This window comes from Ascidiella aspersa, chromosome 3 (genome assembly GCF_963924565.1).
Source record: "Ascidiella aspersa chromosome 3, kaAscAspe10.2, whole genome shotgun sequence".
Lineage (NCBI taxonomy): Eukaryota > Metazoa > Chordata > Ascidiacea > Phlebobranchia > Ascidiidae > Ascidiella > Ascidiella aspersa.
In genome coordinates, this window is record NC_139449.1 from 3,480,536 (window position 1) to 3,499,296 (window position 18,761).

The following is an 18,761-nucleotide window of genomic DNA, read 5'->3' on the forward strand; positions in this document are numbered from 1 at the left end:
GGCTAGAGTTTAGCAAAGCGTAACTTTAAGATAGCTTCACTGGGCTAGAGTTTAGCAAAGCGTAACTTTAAGATAGCTTCACTGGGCTTGAGTTTAGCAAAGCGTAACTTTAAGATAGCTTCACTGGGCTTGAGTTTAGCAAAGCGTAACTTTAAGATAGCTGCACTGGGCTTGAGTTTAGCAAAGCGTAACTTTAAGATAGCTGCACTGGGCTTGAGTTTAGCAAAGCGTAACTTTAAGATAGCTTCACTGGGCTTGAGTTTAGCAAAGCGTAACTTTAAGATAGCTTCACTGGGCTTGAGTTTAGCAAAGCGTAACTTTAAGATAGCTGCACTGGGCTTGAGTTTAGCAAAGCGTAACTTTAAAATAGCTGCACTGGGCTTGAGTTTAGCAAAGCGTAACTTTAAGATAGCTTTACTGGGCTTGAGTTGAGCAAAGCGTAACTTTAAGATAGCTTCACTGGGCTTGAGTTTAGCAAAGCGTAACTTTAAGATAGCTTCACTGGGCTTGAGTTTAGCAAAGCGTAACTTTAAGATAGCTTCACTGGGCTTGAGTTTAGCAAAGCGTAACTTTAAGATAGCTGCACTGGGCTTGAGTTTAGCAAAGCGTAAGTTTAAGATAGCTTCACTGGGCTTGAGTTTAGCAAAGCGTAACTTTAAGATAGCTTCACTGGGCTAGAGTTTAGCAAAGCGTAACTTTAAGATAGCTTCACTTGGCTTGAGTTTAGCAAAGCGTAACTTTAAGATAGCTTTACTGGGCTAGAGTTTAGCAAAGCGTAACTTTAAGATAGCTGCACTGGGCTAGAGTTTAGCAAAGCGTAACTTTAAGATAGCTTCACTGGGCTTGAGTTTAGCAAAGCGTAACTTTTAAGATAGCTTCACTTGGCTTGAGTTTAGCAAAGCGTAACTTTAAGATAGCTTCACTGGGCTAGAGTTTAGCAAAGCGTAACTTTAAGATAGCTTCACTGGGCTAGAGTTTAGCAAAGCGTAACTTTAAGATAGCTTCACTGGGCTAGAGTTTAGCAAAGCGTAACTTTAAGATAGCTTCACTGGGCTAGAGTTTAGCAAAGCGTAACTTTAAGATAGCTTCACTGGGCTAGAGTTTAGCCAAGCGTAACTTTAAGATAGCTTTACTGGGCTTGAGTTGAGCAAAGCGTAACTTTAAGATAGCTTCACTGGGCTAGAGTTTAGCAAAGCGTAACTTTAAGATAGCTTCACTGGGCTAGAGTTTAGCAAAGCGTAACTTTAAGATAGCTTCACTGGGCTATAGTTTAGCAAAGCGTAACTTTAAGATAGCTTCACTGGGCTAGAGTTTAGCAAAGCGTAACTTTAAGATAGCTTCACTGGGCTTGAGTTGAGCAAAGCGTAACTTTTAAGATAGCTTCACTGGGCTTGAGTTTAGCAAAGCGTAACTTTAAGATAGCTGCACTGGGCTTGAGTTTAGCAAAGCGTAACTTTAAGATAGCTGCACGGGGCTTGAGTTTAGCAAAGCGTGAAACGCTCGCCACAATAGAATTTAAATGCAAATTACGCTTTGCTCAGCTCAGCGCAGCTGTAGTGTAAACGGGCCTTAAACCAAACTTTAGCCCATAAACTTGATAGAATGACCTTTGAATGCTTTTTTTACAATCATTTTGTTTTTAATGTTTCACACAGTCAAAAGCAAAAAAAAATTAGATTTTGTTTGGTTGGTTGCCAGACAAAACGGACAGCCAAGAGTTTTAACTTCCTGATTTATTTCATGCCAAGTTATCAGCGTTTGGCAGTATTCTATGGTATGACTCGATTGTAAAATTAAAACCAAATGCGCTGTGTGTATGTTGTACTGGTGTGCAACCTGCGTTTTAAAGTTTAAGGCGCGTGACACGAATACTCTGGCAAGTACCTTTATAGCTCATTTAAATAAAACGTGTTAGTGACAAAGCATCGCGGTCCTTAGGGAACCATAAAAAAAAAGGAAGACGCCGCAAAGTCACGTCATAACATGACGTCAGATAGTTTCGTCAAAACTTGACGTCATAAAGTTACATCTAAACGTCACGTCATAAAGGTTGGAGAGGTGCTACTTTTTATACAAAAGCTACATTACAAAGATTTTGTCGATTGTCGCAAAGTGAAATAAACGCCCATAGGCCTATATTGAATAAATTGCCCAATAAAAATTATTTTAGATTGCGATGAGGCGCACTAAGTCTTTGGGCTAAAACAAATTTATTAAGACATGCCGGTACCAGAAACGTAGGCGTAAAGGAAATTGAATAGCAGCCTAGTTTTACACATTTTTTGATGGCCTTGTACACTTGCTGAACATGTAGGCAATGAATGAGCAATAGTAATCTTTCTAGATATATGCCTTGTTACAGTACGTTAAGTAGGTTCGACACTGAACATTTCTTTAGTCAGCGTTTGTTTTAAACAGCATTGTGTCTCAAACTTTTGGACAGTACTTTAAGTAGAACTGTAGTTTCAATCAACCTATAATATTCCTAATAGCATAAACTTTTCTTATAATATAAAATTTTGGCCAAACTTTTGTATTTAGAATCCGTTGCGACTATTTATTTTGTCTTAACAAAAAAGTCACTAAATATAACGTCATTACCTTGCTAAACTTTATCAATATACTGATAAGAATAACTGATCAACTTGGAACAGGAAGTGTCTGAGCCAAAACAGCAATCACTTCTTTATTTTACTGCAGGATTTATTTCACTGCTCAAATGACCAAATTTTGGATGGCATTTACATGTATACCGCTAGATGCCCGCAAGACATCCATAAGCAGAGCAAATATGCTTTCATGATTTAGAAGGTATTTAGTTTTTTTTTCCCTTTTTACCTAATCAAAATAATATAATCATTTAGATTTATTACTGCCTTTCCTGCTATTTAATATCTCATCCAAAATTTGTGGCTTTTGTTTATGACAGTAATGTCATTACTTTGCTAACTCTACTAATATCTACTTAAAAAATCGATCAACTTAGCAATTATCTGGGGCTAAACAGCAATCAATCACAACTTTAATTTCACTGCAGGATTTATTTCACTGCTCAATGGTCAGCACTTGGATGGCATTTACATATTGCCCTGGATCCAGGAGTAGACAGCTGAGTTCTTGGACCAAGCTGATGGGTAGGATTCAGTACAACCACTTGCTCCCCAGGAAGTGTTTCCAACCAAGACCCAAGTGCCATTATCGTTCACAGCCAATGGACCGCCAGAATCTCCCTGTGTATAAGATAAAAGTTAACTTTGGCAATTCGAATTTATCCACGCCGGTAAAATTGGATATAGGAACTCAACATGTAGCAATCAAAAGGCAAATTAAAGTAGTCTGCCATTTAAGGTAAGGTACCACTACAACGGGGATAGCTGAATGGCGGCTCCAACATTCAGGTTGTATTTGTTTTTAGGATGTCCAGTGTCAACTTTTGTGTACGTAAATAATTTTTTAATAACGGTGCAAATTTTTTTTGTGTGTGTTTATTTAAGAATTCCTACAGTGTGAACAAAAATTTCGCTAAATGTAGTCTATGCGCATTAATGTTTATGGGCAACATGAAGTGGTGAATATACAGCAATCCACTCGTAGGAGTGTCATATCATTTGAACCCACAAATACACGGTTGGCAAATATTTCACCATTTGCTATTACATTTTACAGTTTACAGTTTGCTGCCTTTGCAGTTTCCAAGTTTGGTCATGCGCACGTCGGACTCAGGACTCGGTTAGTTCTACTAGAGTCCCGAATCTGACGACTCTGCGTCCCTGGTTAAAGGTTAGCAGTTCGTTAAAATGGGTTGATAAGCCCTGCTTTGTGTTTTAGAAGTGCATAAGAGCAGTCAAACTTACGTTGCAAGCGCTGTTGTTTACGTCGTTGGCGCATTGCATGCGAGCAGTGACCTGAGTACCCCAGGTAGCTTTGCACTCCAACTCAGAGATGAGAGTGGTGTAAGCGTACTGCATGTTGTCTGGGATTTGTCCGAAAAATCCACCGCTAGTCTTGCCCCATCCGGTCATGAGAGCCTGGGTTCCGGCAGCGTATTCTTTGCTGGCGACCACAATCGGCGCAATCTGCAAATATATTTCAATGTAAGGCTTGAATGTTCGGACCAAAAAAAAAATGAATGTTCGGAACAATGGTAAAAGTAGGCCAGCGTTCCGGGAAATTAATTTTTTGTATGTTTTTTCACTTCTCCTATTCAATTTGTTGCCAACTGATTAGTTCCAATCTTTTGCAAAGTTTTAAGGTTAAGATTTCAGCTGCGTTTTTGTCATGAGATTAAACGAAAACCTTAGGTCTCTTAATGTCCTTAGTTTTATGATGTTTTTCTATGACGTAACTCATTGACGTTGATCTATTACAATTTCGTCCAATTAGATGTCAGCAATAACTCGAATAAAAAACAACAAAACCGCAACATATGGCAAGCAAATTATTTTATAAATTGCTTAATGAAAACACTTCATTTAAACCAGGGGTTCTTAAACTGGGGTCCATGAACCATTAGGGGGGTCCATTAACTAGTTTTTGGGGTTCCATGAAAACCAAATTAAAATATTAGTGTATATTTAAGAAGTAATAAATTTATCAAAGAAAACGTTTAGTTAAAAATAAAACGGTTTTGCACTGAATGCATTAATACCCCATCTCACTTTTACATTTTTAGAGCGAAATCAGCAGATTTCTGAAGTCTATTTGTATTGTGACGTAAATTTATGACGTCATTCTTGATTTTTTTGTCTACCGTGGTCCGTGCGAGGCAACGAAATGTTAGGGGTCCGCGGTAAAAAAAGTTTAAGAACCCCTGGTCTAAACCCGAAACACTTGTACAAATGGCTTAAGCAAAGTCAAAGGATTTTACCCAAAGACTTACTCAAGTTTTGGAGCATAATGGTTGGAGGTTGTAGTTAGACGTAATAAGAATATCAAAGCCCTTAAAGAAGTAGGTATCATTTTGAACGTTTCGAATAAAGTTGTTGAAAATGAATAAAGACTTAATAATAAATTTCAAAGCCAAAAAGGTCGAGTAGATCGACAGCATCTTGATTAAGGCGTTTCGATATGAACTTGTATCATCTTCAGTTAATGTGATCTACTCGACTTTTTGGTCGATCTACTCGACCTTTTTGGCTTTGAAATTTATAATTAAGCTACATTACAGATCCGTGCATAGTGTACCCAAGAATAAAGACTTATTCGAAACGTTCAAAATGATACCTACTTCTGTATGGGTTTTGATATTCTTATTAAGACTTACTCAAGTCATTTAAAAACAGTGAATTCTTAAGTTCGAATTTAAGCATAATTTAGCCATGTGTTCGTAATGCTTTCACATTTCCATCCGAATTAAACAACGATCCATAGCTTGAGAAACACTGGCATAATCCATTACAACACGGCTGTCTCTAAGGACGACAACAAGAAAACAGAGATAAACGATCCAGTGTTTAACGACTTACGTCAATGAGTCACTGTTTTCAAATTACTTGGCTTGACTTAAGTTTTTTGGGCAGAATGACTTGACTTGACTTAAGTCTTTCGGACAAAGTAACTTGACTCAAGTCTTTTGGAAGAATGACTTGACTTGAGTGGTTTTGAAAAAATGACTGTGGTTAAAATTAAGTGTTTTCACTAAGGATTTATTCATCCTAATTTTTGTACATAAAACAATTTGCTTGCCCTCTATCGCGTTTTTAGTATTTTTTTTCCAATTTTAATTGCTTAACGTGCAATTTTTATGGGGGGGACCTGACTTGGAATTGGCTTGCTTTAAATATGACTTGACTGGGACTTGAGTCATTTCTAAATGACTTGTTTACAACACTGGCAATATACTATACTGACTTACTTCAGAGGTAGGTAGGCCAACATCTGCAATGGTGATAATTGCGTAATCGTAATCGATGGTTCTGGAGCTGTACGAAGGATGGCAGAGGAAGTTGGTGGTGAAGAAACTGCTTCCGCCGTTTTTGTAAGTGGTTGTTCCCAATACCACAGTCAAAGATCTTAAAATGAGATATTCGATGTCAGCAATTGAATGTGTTTGACAGTGATGCATTGACTCAAGTCAATGACTTTACTTTACTTAAGTGCCCTAAAGTGATTGTTTTTAAATGATTTGACTTGACTTCTTGACTTGACTTAAGTCTTTTGGACAAATAAATTAGGTTGAAATAAAGTGTTTTCTGTAAGTATATTTTTATAATATGAGCTATTTATCCAAATCTTTGCACATAAAACAATTTGCTAGATATATGTTGTGTTTTTCTTATTTTTTGCTCATCATCGTAAGATTTAAAAATTCTAATAGTTTGATATTTGTTTTTTATGACAAGGACGTGACTTGAAATTGACTGGCTTTAATTATGACTTGACTGGGAATTGACTTGAGAAACCGATGACTTGGACTGCGACTTACTTTATCTTTAGTCGAAACAACTTGACTTGGACTTAAGTTATTTTACAAATGACTTGACTGGGACTTAAGTCATTTCAAAATAACTTGTTTTCAACACTGCTGTTTGACTCCTTAAGACAGTGATTTACGAGCGGGGTGCCATTTCTAATGCTCATGGATACTGAGAGGTATTTGGGTTTCTTTAGGATTCTAATTTTTAGTCTGTGCCAATCATCCTGATATAACATTTACGTACGATAAAGTGCAAACGTTTAAAAGATATTTTTTAATCTTGTGTTTCGTTCCATTCGCGTTTATTGTGACATCACAGTAAACCACTCGGCGAAAATTCAACGGCGGGGATACTGTAATCTATTAATTATCTCTTGGGGTGCCTTCAACCTAAATGTTGGGAACTACTGCTTTAAAAGTTACAGGAAATGTGGTTTAAGTTGAATGTGTGCCTGTCATTCCAAATCTATTTTCATACATAGCCGGGAGGGTTTTAAAGTCTACTTAGTTTGTGACGCCAATTTATGGCGTTATTTCTGAAAAATAATAATCAGAGTTGAAATATTAATAGAAAAACGTTGGCACTAATCGAAACGTCGGCGAAAGTAATCAAAAACGTTGGCACTTTGATAAAAATTTTCCGGAAGAGCAATTTTACAATTGAAATAATAGTTGCATCAATCACAGGATCAAAATTTAGGGCACCGAAATTGGTTGGGTTGAAGGATTATTATTGCAAGCGAGGCATTGGACGCCTGAAATAAAAGTTGAACGACAAACAAAAACTTACGACTGGGAGCAATGGCAGGCACTCATAACTTTGGTACGACTGATGAGGGATCCTCCGCAGAAATGGCTTCCGCCGACCTGGAGTGACGCTTGCCACGGGGCCATTGACATGTCTGTCACGTCATTACCGCCGACGATGCGGTTGTTGCAAAGGGCAGGAACTGAAAAGCAAAGAAAGGGATTATTGTTAGTTTGTTTTGGTGAAACTGACATGACAAAGCAATTTTACTGTTACGCTAAAACGATCCCAGTATTTTTGTACAAGCAAAGCCAGACTAGAAATATCTAGCGTGCGGTGAGGTTCGAACTCAAGACCTCGGTCGTATTGAGACCGTTGCTCTACCAAGTAAGCTACACAGGCTCAGAGGGGAGAAAGTCGAGAAACAGCCATGATACCATTGCCTGCTGTATCCTGTTGGTGAAACTAGTCTGTGGTGAGGTTCGAACTCACAACCTTCGACATACCGGGACAGTTGCTTTACCAACTGAGATGCGTATACTCAACGGAAGCTAATGACCACCATTGCCTGTTGCATCCTGTTCGACATTGTTCCCACATACAACCTCATTTGAAAAGGATCAACGGTCCGTATTCAAAACTGAAATATTCATAAACACTCAATGTTGTTTATTCGGTGATCAAGCCCTACTGTAACCGTACTGACCAGCAACGGCACACATTGTTTACTGCACAAGATGCCTTCGGAAAAACTTCCCAAATCTGTCAGCCTGATTACGACTAAAAGTGGCCCACTGTTATTATGCGCAATTAATCGCAAAATGACTTTTTGCCTTTTTGAGTTTTAAAAATCCAATGGTGTTTGAGCGTTTTGTCAGCACATTGAAACACATTTTGAATGGCATTAAGCAATTGCCCAATCTTTTTACAAGGCTTAAGCCCTGCCTAAATTGCCTTCACTGTTAAACAAACTGGATACAAAGTTTTAGGGGAAGCAATGGTTTACCCCTAAACAAGGCAAAAAAATTTGGGCTTTAAAACCTACCCTAGTAGAATTGGGAGGCGTGCTTACCCAAAATAATTTCAATTTTTTATTAAGTAAAGAAACATATTACCCAATGGAGGGAAATGTTGTTTTGGGTAGTAAGATTTTATACTCAAGTATTCACAAACGTTTTTACCCAATGTAGAAAAATTGGGTACGAATCACAAGTATTCCCAATTCCAATAGAAATTGCCTTTGAAGTCAAGTTCTTGCACGTTGCTTTATTTAATCGAAAGCTCGACTTACCTGCCACGGCAAAAAGAAGAATGGCGATTGAGATCATCTTTCAACTTGGTTTTACTTTAACTCTGATAAAAAACAGAATGACTACTGGTGGTTAGAACCCGGCTTATATAGGTTACTTCTTGGCAGGTGTAGCATTCCCACGATAACGCGTGGTCAAAATAGATCCGCAACTTTTTTCGTAATTGGCGCCGACTCCTTACCATCTGCTTTGTGACGTAGTGGTTAAATTTTGCTGACGATACGTATAAGCTGTTTTTAACTGGTTACTCAAACTGAACCGGAACTCTATGGTTTTGGGCCTATTTTCGTTTCGCTAAGTTACGCTTTGGGCTATTGTTTTTTTTTTTCGGCGAAATCATGGTTTTGGGATAACTTTTGTGGCATAATATGATTTTGGGCTAATTATTTTGGCCAAATTTGGGTTTTGGCTAATTGTTTTTTGTTTTTTCGGTTATGGTTTTGGGTAACTTTTCGGCTATATAACGATTACGGTTATGGGCTATAATTGTTTTTTTTGTTTTTTTGGCTGAATTTTGGTTTCGGGATAACTAAATATTTTGACTAATTACGGATTCGGGCTAATTTGTTTTTGTCTAAATTACGGTTTGGGCTATATTTTTTTGTAATTGGGGTCGACTCGATCTTATCGTCTGCTGCGTGGTGATTAAATTTTGCTGGCGATGCATAATGATGCAATGACTTATAAGTGGCTTTTACCCAGCCCAAATTGAACCGGAACATTAGAGTTCAGTTGCACCGGAACTTAATGGTGTTGGGCTATTTTTTTGGCTTAATTACGGAATTACGGGTTTGGGTTATTTTGTTTTGTGCTAAATTACGGTTTGGGGCTATTTTTTGTATTTAGCGCCAAATTCTTACCATCTGTGTGACGTAGTAATTAAAGTTTACTGACGATGCTTAGTTGAAAGAGGATTCTAACCCGGTAGTACAACTTAACCGGAACTGTATGGTTTCGGGCCTGTTTTTGTTTCGCTAAGTTACACTTTTGGGCTATTGTTTTTTTTTCGGCTAAATTATGCTTCTGGGACAACTTTTTGGGCTAGATTACGGCCTTGTTTTTCGGCGAAATTATGGTTTTTGGGATAACTTTTGTGGTTAAATATTGTTTTGGGCAAATTTGTTTGGGTAAATTACGGTTATGGGCTAATCTTTTTTAGAGTCGATCTATGCTGTGTGGCGTTATATTAAAGTTTGATGACCATTCCTTAGTTAAGTGGCTTTTTTTAGTTTTAATTCTGTTGAAGGGAAAACTTTTGGCTCCGTTTCGACTCACAAGACAACCAACACTTCTTTTACGCACATTTAGACTTGTAATGCCTTTACTAAACGTTTCAGTTTTTTGTTTTAAAACTAGCGCTCCTTTCAAAGTAGTTAGACCAAGGTTTTTAAAACTGGGGTACTTCGTTACTAGAGTGGTATTTGTGCCAACCCGACACCACATTAATACAGGAATTCCAGCTATGGTTTGCGATCCAACGCGGTTTACATTAAAAGGTAAAGTTAATTACAAAGTAGGCTAACAACTGGCCGTAACTCAATTTCCTAACGCGAAAACAAACTTCCTGATAACCTAAAAACAACCTAATAACCTAAAAACAAATACCTTGAAATCAGTGCTACCAAATCTGGGGTCCTCGACCTCCAAGGGGGTCGCAATGGGTTGCAGTCGTTTTAGGGAGAAAGACAGAGCAACCGTGGCTCATTTTGCTCCCTTTTAAGCGAGTCGCCGAGAAATTGGGAAAAATAGAAAGAAAGTCGTGTGCTCCCAGACAGAAAAAAAGTTGTTTCTTTCTATGAGAGAAAGTCTCGCATCTCAAGCAAGCGCCGTCGCAAACCGGTCACGGGTGAGCAATTTTTATACCATTTCAAAAACATCACACAACATTCGTTGCATGTTAACTTGAAAGAGCGGGCGTGCGACTTGCAGAACCTTATGACGAAACGGGTTAAACCTTTTCACACATTTATAAGGCAATAACCTGCGTGAAGTAAATTGCCTTGGTAAAAATACAGTTTCATGTGGCGAAGTTTATCCTTTTATGTTTAATAGCTTTTTTGCAGTTTTCGTTAGGTAAAATATGCGAGACGTGTTTAGCCAAGGTTGTGTGTTTAGTAGCTCCATTTACAAAAACACACAACGTTGCAATTTGTTTGTTGTTAAATACCCCACATTTTTTTTCATCATCGGCTATAATATACGGCTTCAGCAAGCTTATACAATGCTGGTAGCACGTAAATTAATGATTTTTTGTGACCTTTTTACGTTATATGTTAAATTTTCATCTTTACACTGTTTAAACCAAATGAACAAATTACTGGAAATTTACGGAGACAAAGAATTATATCTTTAAAGCCACGCAGATATGTCACATAGTTAAACACGCCATTCCGCTTTCACATTAATGCTGCTTTCACACAGGCTGTGGGGTGTTACTCTGATTGTGGGGAAGCAAAAGGTTGACCGATTTTAGACCCACGATATAACATGATTTTATATTTCTATTTAGTGACACGCAGTGAAAATGTTTAGGCATATATACGCAAATTTGTTATGACTTTTAAATAACTATGTCTGCATTATTTATGCCCCTTACGAAGATTTAACGCTATCCGTTAAATATTTATGTATATGCTGATTACCACATTTATCTTCCCTCCTCCTAACGTAACCGTGCAAAACATTTTTTCAAACGCAATTACCTGCGTGGACATAAAAATCAAAATAAGTGTATTGGCTTAATAAAAAGAAATTGTTATGTTTCGCGCTTAAGACTTTTATGTTTAAGAACTCCTTGAACTATGTTACCGCGCAAAAGTAGGTATATACGGCGGTTTTAATAGTAACCATTTTTTAGTTTTAAACAAGATTTTACTTACGTTGGACGCAGTATGCCGGGATTACGTATTTGCTTGAATACCATGCAATGCGAACAATGGCTGCTACAAGTTTTCTTTACCGAAACGATGTTTGACGTGCTTAGCCGTTGGGTATTTACTCGTTCCAAGTAAAAAAATAAAGTTTAGGTTTGTGAGTGATTTCCGATCAATATACATATCACGAAATGTCATTAAATTGAAGCCGATTAGGTTAGCGCTGGCATTGCCCGAATGCACATGATATATCGCGCTTATTGCCAACAGCTGCATATTATTTTTCCAAGTAAATACCCTATTTAACCTGGGCAACGTCGGGTATTTCGTCTAGTGTCTAATAAAAATGAATGGACGCTCAAACCGCAACTTAAGCTTGGTTTGCATACTGAAATCCGGAGATTTTAGCCAAATTTTTGAACATTCCGTCTATATTTTTTCCAATTTGATATTGAAAATGTGTTTGTTATTGACTCTGTTTTATGTATTATACACTATAATTGGGGGATCGCGGAAGTTATTGAAAACTTAAGGGGTGGCGAAGGTTGGTTTAAATACCTAAACTATATATATTTTGTTGATTCAAGCATAGTAATGACGTCACTTGTTCAAAATTACTGGTATCGGCATCGTGGTACATGTAAAACATCAGGCATCCCTGCGAACAAGTCATATATAGTCCAAACAAAGCCCGTACCAAATCAAGTACCGGTAACATAAAGCAGATGTAAAACTAAGTAGGGCGAATATTTTTTGACCAAAAAAATAGGAAATTTTGACCTGAAAATAATTATTTTGACAAAATTTTGACCTGTTAGAATTACATTAATTTAAGTAACCTATATAGGCGTCGTTAATCACGCGTTTTTTATGCTGTATATTGCTCTAATAAAGATATAATACGGTTAAACTCACTTTAACTTATATCAAAACTATTTTTTTTTTGATAAAATGAAAGATGAATTTCAAAATAACCGAACGACCAATTTCAAAAAGCTGACTTTGTTTTTTTTTAAATTTTGTAAGCGATTTATGTGCAATTTTATTCGATTTCGACTTTTTTGACAAATTTTGACCTAACGTGTAAATTTTGACAAAATTTTCATTTTTTTGACAAGTCAAAAAATATTCGCGCTACTAATAAGACAGATGTCAGCTACTCATGTATGGTTTTTGATATTCTTACTGCCGGTAAACATCTGAATAAGACCCGCAACGATGTTCACATTTTTTTCATTTAAAAATTCAGACAAAAACGAAATTATGTAAGAAATCGATTCTTTTTGTTTTGTTCAAGTTACTTTCACGGCAGCCAACTTTTCATTGTTACGTCATATGCACAAAATATATCTTCTTTATTGGGATAAAAATTCCTTAAGGCAAATAAATCATTAATTACTTCGGCATGCTTATGGATTAAATTCGGAAATTCCTGTCAAATTTTGAAACAGTAGGTCTAGAAATGCAAACATTTTGTCAAATTTTATATGATAGTCTTATATGTAATAGCCTACGCCAAACTGAGGGTCACGTAGACGCGGCAACAAAAAGTTTTGGAACAGCTGCTCTAGTATTTAGTTGTTTTCTAAGCAATAAAACAAGAAAATCCTTGGGCAAACTATGCACCGACCTGTAATGTAGCTTGATAATGAATCTAAAAGCCAGAAAGGTCGACATCATCTTGATAAAGACGTTTCTATACAAACTTGTATCTTTAGTTAATGTCATTTACTCGATCTTTTTGGTTTTAAGATTCATTAATAAGATTTGGTAAGAACTAAGAAAGATTTGGTGAAATGAAAGAAGTTCACTCACCATTTTGCGGTCATAAACCATTTTTTTCAAGCAGGTGCGACGTAAAGATTTAGTCATGAATGTCCTTGTTCAAGGTTCTTTAGGCTACCATGTAATTGAGTTGCTACCGATTTATGTTTATAGGTAACTAACTGTGCAGCTGTTTCTATTTTTGATTAAACTATGCTATAGGCCGGTCATGTTCAAATGGCGGATCGCGATCCGGTTCCGGATCTTTTCAACGTTTTGCGCGGATCTTCTAATGTAGTCTTGAAAAATAAAATACTTACTTTTTGACTATTTTAACTATACGTAGGGGCGAAAAATTTTCGCGCTTCGCGCGAATGATTTTTCTACGTCCAACTTGTTTACGTTTTTAATAACTAACTGTACAACAATTTATATTTTGGATTGAACTATGAGGTTGTAGGGCATCTTACAAGTATTGCAGACTAATTGCATATAGTTAGCTTGTTGCATATAGTTAGCTTGTTCATTTTATTTTATTATAGAATGTAGCAAAGTGGAAGAGGAGTAAGGAGACTAAAGGATAGGTGTCACTTATGGCCTGGCCGAGAGCCTAATGCTGTTTTTCCTGAAGAGATCAAGTATAAAGTAAATAAGCAGGCACAAGACGAGCACTTGATTAAATACTACACGACTATGGTTTGGCAGTTACAGAAATCACTATAAATGTCTCCTTTACCTCTCCGTTTTTAAATATGCGATGACTCTCATGACATAGCTCTGCTAACTTATATCTAGTGAGCCACCACTAGTAGTGACAATTGTACAGCTCAGGTAACGTAGTTTCTAACCTATTATAGCATCACAACTACAAATTCACTGCAATATTTAGTTCAGTGCTCAATAGTCAGCTCTTGGATGACATTTAGATGCCAGCATTTTGCTGGATCCAGCCGTAGACAACTGAGTTCTTGGACCAAACTGATGGATAGGTTGTGGTACAACGGTTTGCTCCCCACGAATAGTTTCCAACCAATACCCAGTTGCCATTATCGTTTACAGCCAATGGACCGCCGGAATCTACCTGTTAAAATAGATAAGAGTTAACTTTTCAACAAATTGTCTATTAACTGAAAAAAAACGACTCATAAAATGTCGGGTCGGTCAAGTTGACGTGGAAAATAAATAAACCAAGGAAACAAACTTATAGCTTTAATCATTTTTCTTTACACTAGGGATGTCCGATGGTTGATGTTTCATTTTGATAGCGATACCCGATATTTTAAGGAAAAAGTTCCGCGATTCGATACCAAATGACGTCAATAATGTGACCAAACAAGCAAAGTTGATTAAACCAAACCAAGTTCAAAGCATAGTTATAATTCACAAATAAATTTGGTATCGGAGCGGCCCAGATACGACCCTAGCATCGGACGATTAGACATCCTTATTTTACATTACAAAAAAGATTTCAACCGAAATAAAAAGAGCTTTTTAAAAAGTTTTGTTCAGACAAACTTGGGAGAAATAGCTCTGTTTATGGCAAATTGATATTTTAAACTGATTTTTTTTTATACCCCTTAAAATCACTGGTAAATCTATTTTAAAATCGAAAGGCGTATTTTTCTACTAGTTGAACCCTTTTCCTGAGAATAATAAAATCATTTTTTGCACGAATTCCGCATCTCATAAACAAAAACCTTTCTAAATACAGCAACTAACTTACGTTACAAGCACTGTTGGATTCGTCATTGGCGCATTGCATGCGAGCAGTGACCTGTGAGCCCCAGGTAGCCTTACACTGGAACTCAGAAATAAGATAGATATAAGCGTGCTGGAGGGTGTCTGAGATGCCCCATCCGGTGATGAGAGCCTGGGTTCCAGCAGCGTATTCCAGGTTGGCGACAGTAATAGGCTGAACCTGTAAACAGACGTAGATGTAAGGAGTTAACTACACGCTAAACTGAACCCTAACGAATATCTTTGCGTACATGTAAGGAGATAATCATCAAATTAAACTGAAACCTGATCAATGTCAGCGTATTTTAAGACAATTCGAATGAGAAATACCGCATCATTAACAGTGATTTAATTGCGATAATAATATTTTTTATAAGCATTCCGTTGAATAACTAATATGCGGCAAGGGATTTTTTTTATTTCAAACTAAATATAAAATAATGTTAAAGCATTGTATTTTTATACTTTGAAGATTTCCAAGAAGTACTGTTGCTACTTACAGCAGAGTTGAGAGATGCGCCGGAAATGGTGATAATTGCGTAATCGTAATCAATGGTTCTGGAGCTGTACGAAGGATGGCAGAGGAAATTCGTGGTGGAGTAGCTTTGTCCTGGGTTCTTGTACTGGGTTGTTCCCAAGACAACAGTCAAAAAACTGTAAATTAAATTAATAACGATCAATATCAATAACAACCACTTTTGTCTTCCAGTCACGAAGTTTAAGTCTTTTTATGATGCAAAGAGTTTAAAATTACGTTTGACTGCAATGGCAGGCACTCATCACTTTGGTTGCACTGATGAGGGATCCACCGCAGAAATGGCTTCCGCTTCTCTGGAGTGACGCTTGCCACGGGGCGAATGACGCAGAATTGACGTCTTCACCGCCGACGATGCGGTTGTCGCAAAGGGCAGGGACTGAAAAATAATAAAAAAAATTATTCGTTTGAGCTTAGCGTCTACAACTTTAAATAAAGTGCGCGGCCTTAGGAGCGAAATTAGAATATTTTATCCTTGGAAAAAACAAGTTAGCAAAAAACATCAAACAAATAAAATGTAAAAATAATAAAATAATGAAAAAATTCTTAAACTGCTACAGCGAGTATAATGCCTTACCTAACCCTACCCTAACTCAATTTTACCAGTAGTTTCAACCCTAAAGGGAGACATGTGACCATGCACTCCTGTTACGTGCTTAAATAGTAACCGATGATAATTTGTAGTGCTAATTAAGCACGTAACAACCCCCCCCCCAAAAAAAAAAATCATTTTTTTTCTATTATGTCTAAGCCTGTTTGTGAAATGGTTTTATCCAAAGTCGAAATGCGTCCCATCGCACCCTCGGAAATAAAAGTTTTTGCAGCTTAAACAATATAACACTTTTTTTGTTTCGTGCAAATCGACAGTAATGTCGCGTCTTTGTAATGTAACTTTTATTTAAAGTAACAGCTCTCCAACCTAACAAAAAATGAACAAGCTGTAGGAATGTTCTTAAAGTTACTTCTCTATGACGTAATGTGACGCTACGTTGTGACATAACGTTGTGACGTCACGTTTGAAAAAAAAGTTTCATGGCCCCCCAAACAGAAATCGTGGATCCCCGACTGGTGGTGACCCAAAATTTTTGACAACACTAAAACCGTCGTTGGTCCACCGAAATTCTCTTGAAAGTTCATTCATACACATTTCTTATGAGATTTAATTCAGTGTTTGTCAACCTATGGGTAGCGAACCAAAATTGTTTGGCGGTTTGATTTGATTGGGTCGCCGACTGCAATATAGTTTGACATCATTAGGTTTTTTTAGTATTGACTCCTGAAAACGCTTCTCTAAAACTGAAGAAAATCGCAGCCACTGGTCTAAACTTACTATTTTTTCTAATTTGCAAGTATTGTTATCAGTAGGGCGATTAGTTTTTGACTTAAAAAATAGGAAATTTTGACCTAAAAAATTGAAATTTTGACAAATTTTGACTTAAAAATAATATATTTTGACAATTTTTTGACCTGTTAGAAATAGATTGATTTGAGTAATCTAGACGTCGTTAATCACGCGTTTTTTATACCGTATATTGCTTTAATAAAGATATAATACGGGTAAAAGGACTTGAACATAAATTAATCAAAACTAAATTTTTTTAAACGATAATTTTCAAAACAAGTAAACGACCCATTTTAAAAAGATGAATATTGAGTAATTTTAATTTTGTAGACGATTATGTGCATTTTTATTCGATTTTGACTTGAAAGAAATTTGACAAATTTTAACCTAACGTGTAAATTTTGACAAAATTTTGACTTTTTCTGACAAGTCAAAAAATAATCGCCCTAGTTATCAGGAATAATAACGTTCTCACAATCTCACAAAACGGTAGTGGGAGTAATCAAAGGTTACTTTAAAGTTGAGTTCATTAATGCCTTTGTCTTATTTGTGTTTTGTTTATTTCGGCCTAAAGTTAGGTGAAAAAAATAACGTCGTCAAAGAATCGCCGGTATAACTACAGTAAGTACTTTGTTGGTACGGTAGCGAAAAAGTTGAGAAAAATGTTTCAACTGAAGCTTGACGTACCATTTAAAAAATGTATTTGCATTTCGTCAACATTTTTGTTGGAATGTTGGAAGACGTTCGTTCAACGGGACGCCCCAATATTTTTACAATACCGAAGCCGTCTTTGTGTAACCGATCTAGTAGTTGAAGCCAGGTTCGAAATGTAGTAAATATACGTCTATAGATTCAATTCGAAAGCTGGACTGACCTGCCGCGACGAGAAGAAGAATGGCGATTGAGATCATCTTTTCAACTTGGTTTCAATTCAACTCTGTGAGAGAAACAGGATGATCATTGTAAGTCATGGTTGCGCATATATACACTGTTTCAAGCCAGGTGTGGCCTTCCCACGGCTGTGTGCTTCCAAGGTTGAACGTGAACATTTCGTTTTGAACCGTCTGTTGAGTGACGTGAAGTTGAACTTGCGAAATCGAGTTTTAGCAACAACTTGCCCCTAGGTTCGATTATATACTTTGGGTTGAAAGACGTACCATTTCGCCTATATACCTCTACATTCAACCTTTAAAAGTATTTCAAATGTACATTGCTGCAAGTTGTTCGTCAAATCGTTTTTTAACCTGTTTAGCTTTTCGTACTGATCAATCCAATGCTGTTAAACATGTTTGGCAAGATTTACAGTGTGTCCAAGAGAAAAGCGAAAATCATCTAAAATATTTCAGTAAAATTCAAACGGCGAAAAAAGCACAAGAAAATAAATCATAATAGGAAAGCTGTCATGCAGCTTACGGCCATTTACTTTTGTGTATCGGCATACTTCGTCTTTTTAAAGCCCAATATCGCTCAGAATTTCGCAGATAAGATAACATAGGGAAAAGAGCGTAACATATTCTTGGTACTTTCGACATATTTACATTGACAAAAGACATACCTTGCACATAAAGCGACACAATCCACATCTTTGTGCATTATTAAGAGTAACTTCTAGCGCAAAACATGCACGATTTTTGTAGTTTCATACTTAACCGCTCGCTCACGTTTTCCCAAAATAAACACGCCACGTGAGACAAATAAAACAAGCGGTATAATGTTCCATTGCGTTTTTGCCAAAACTACAATAGTTTGGTTCTATTTTACCAAACAAATAAAGCGCATAAGTTTTCACAGAGAATTGCGTCTCTCATAGAGATGGTGAAAAAGCAAAATTTGTGTTCGCTGCCCGCACCACACTTTGATGAATTGCTCGCAACTGCGCTGCACCGCAAATTATTTTCGAAATCTTAAGCTGTGCTGCCCGTAAAATTTGAGCATTATACGCAATTCCAACACTTATAAAAAATACTACCAACACCTAGAAAGCTAGTTCAAACATAAATGTAACAGGTTGTTTTTTTAAAGATGAAACATCCATGT

General features: G+C 36.8%; 2 protein-coding genes across 2 annotated transcripts; both read right to left on the bottom strand.

The window, feature by feature from the left end:
- Positions 1-3,077: 3,077 nt before the first annotated feature.
- LOC146158128 (trypsin delta-like) lies at positions 3,078-8,491 on the bottom strand. The gene is made up of 5 exons (XM_083383798.1): positions 8,455-8,491; positions 7,206-7,365; positions 5,855-6,011; positions 3,855-4,076; positions 3,078-3,230 (listed from the first exon to the last, which is right to left on the bottom strand). Exons 1-5 carry the CDS (start codon positions 8,489-8,491, stop codon positions 3,078-3,080), a joined length of 729 nt encoding a protein of 242 aa, XP_083239924.1.
- Positions 8,492-14,032: 5,541 nt separating this feature from the next.
- Positions 14,033-17,635, bottom strand: LOC146158129 (chymotrypsinogen A-like). Its single transcript, XM_083385621.1, has 5 exons — positions 17,582-17,635; positions 15,602-15,741; positions 15,348-15,501; positions 14,834-15,028; positions 14,033-14,191 (listed from the first exon to the last, which is right to left on the bottom strand). Exons 1-5 carry the CDS (start codon positions 17,633-17,635, stop codon positions 14,033-14,035), a joined length of 702 nt encoding a protein of 233 aa, XP_083241747.1.
- Positions 17,636-18,761: the final 1,126 nt, after the last annotated feature.

Excerpts from the sequence above, each read along its gene's own strand:
- LOC146158129 (XM_083385621.1), bottom strand. The coding sequence starts at position 17,635 with ATGATCTCAATCGCCATTCTTCTTCTCGTCGCGGCAGGTCAGTCCAGC. Across the intron at positions 15,502-15,601 it reads GCCTGCCATTGCAGTCAAAC|TTTTTTGACTGTTGTCTTGG; the intron begins GTAATTTTAAAC and ends TTTAATTTACAG. Across the intron at positions 15,029-15,347 it reads GCGCATCTCTCAACTCTGCT|GTTCAGCCTATTACTGTCGC; the intron begins GTAAGTAGCAAC and ends GTCTGTTTACAG.
- LOC146158128 (XM_083383798.1), bottom strand. The coding sequence starts at position 8,491 with ATGATCTCAATCGCCATTCTTCTTTTTGCCGTGGCAG. Across the intron at positions 7,366-8,454 it reads TCTTCTTTTTGCCGTGGCAG|TTCCTGCCCTTTGCAACAAC; the intron begins GTAAGTCGAGCT and ends TTTGCTTTTCAG. Across the intron at positions 3,231-3,854 it reads TAAACAACAGCGCTTGCAAC|GGAGATTCTGGCGGTCCATT; the intron begins GTAAGTTTGACT and ends TCTTATACACAG.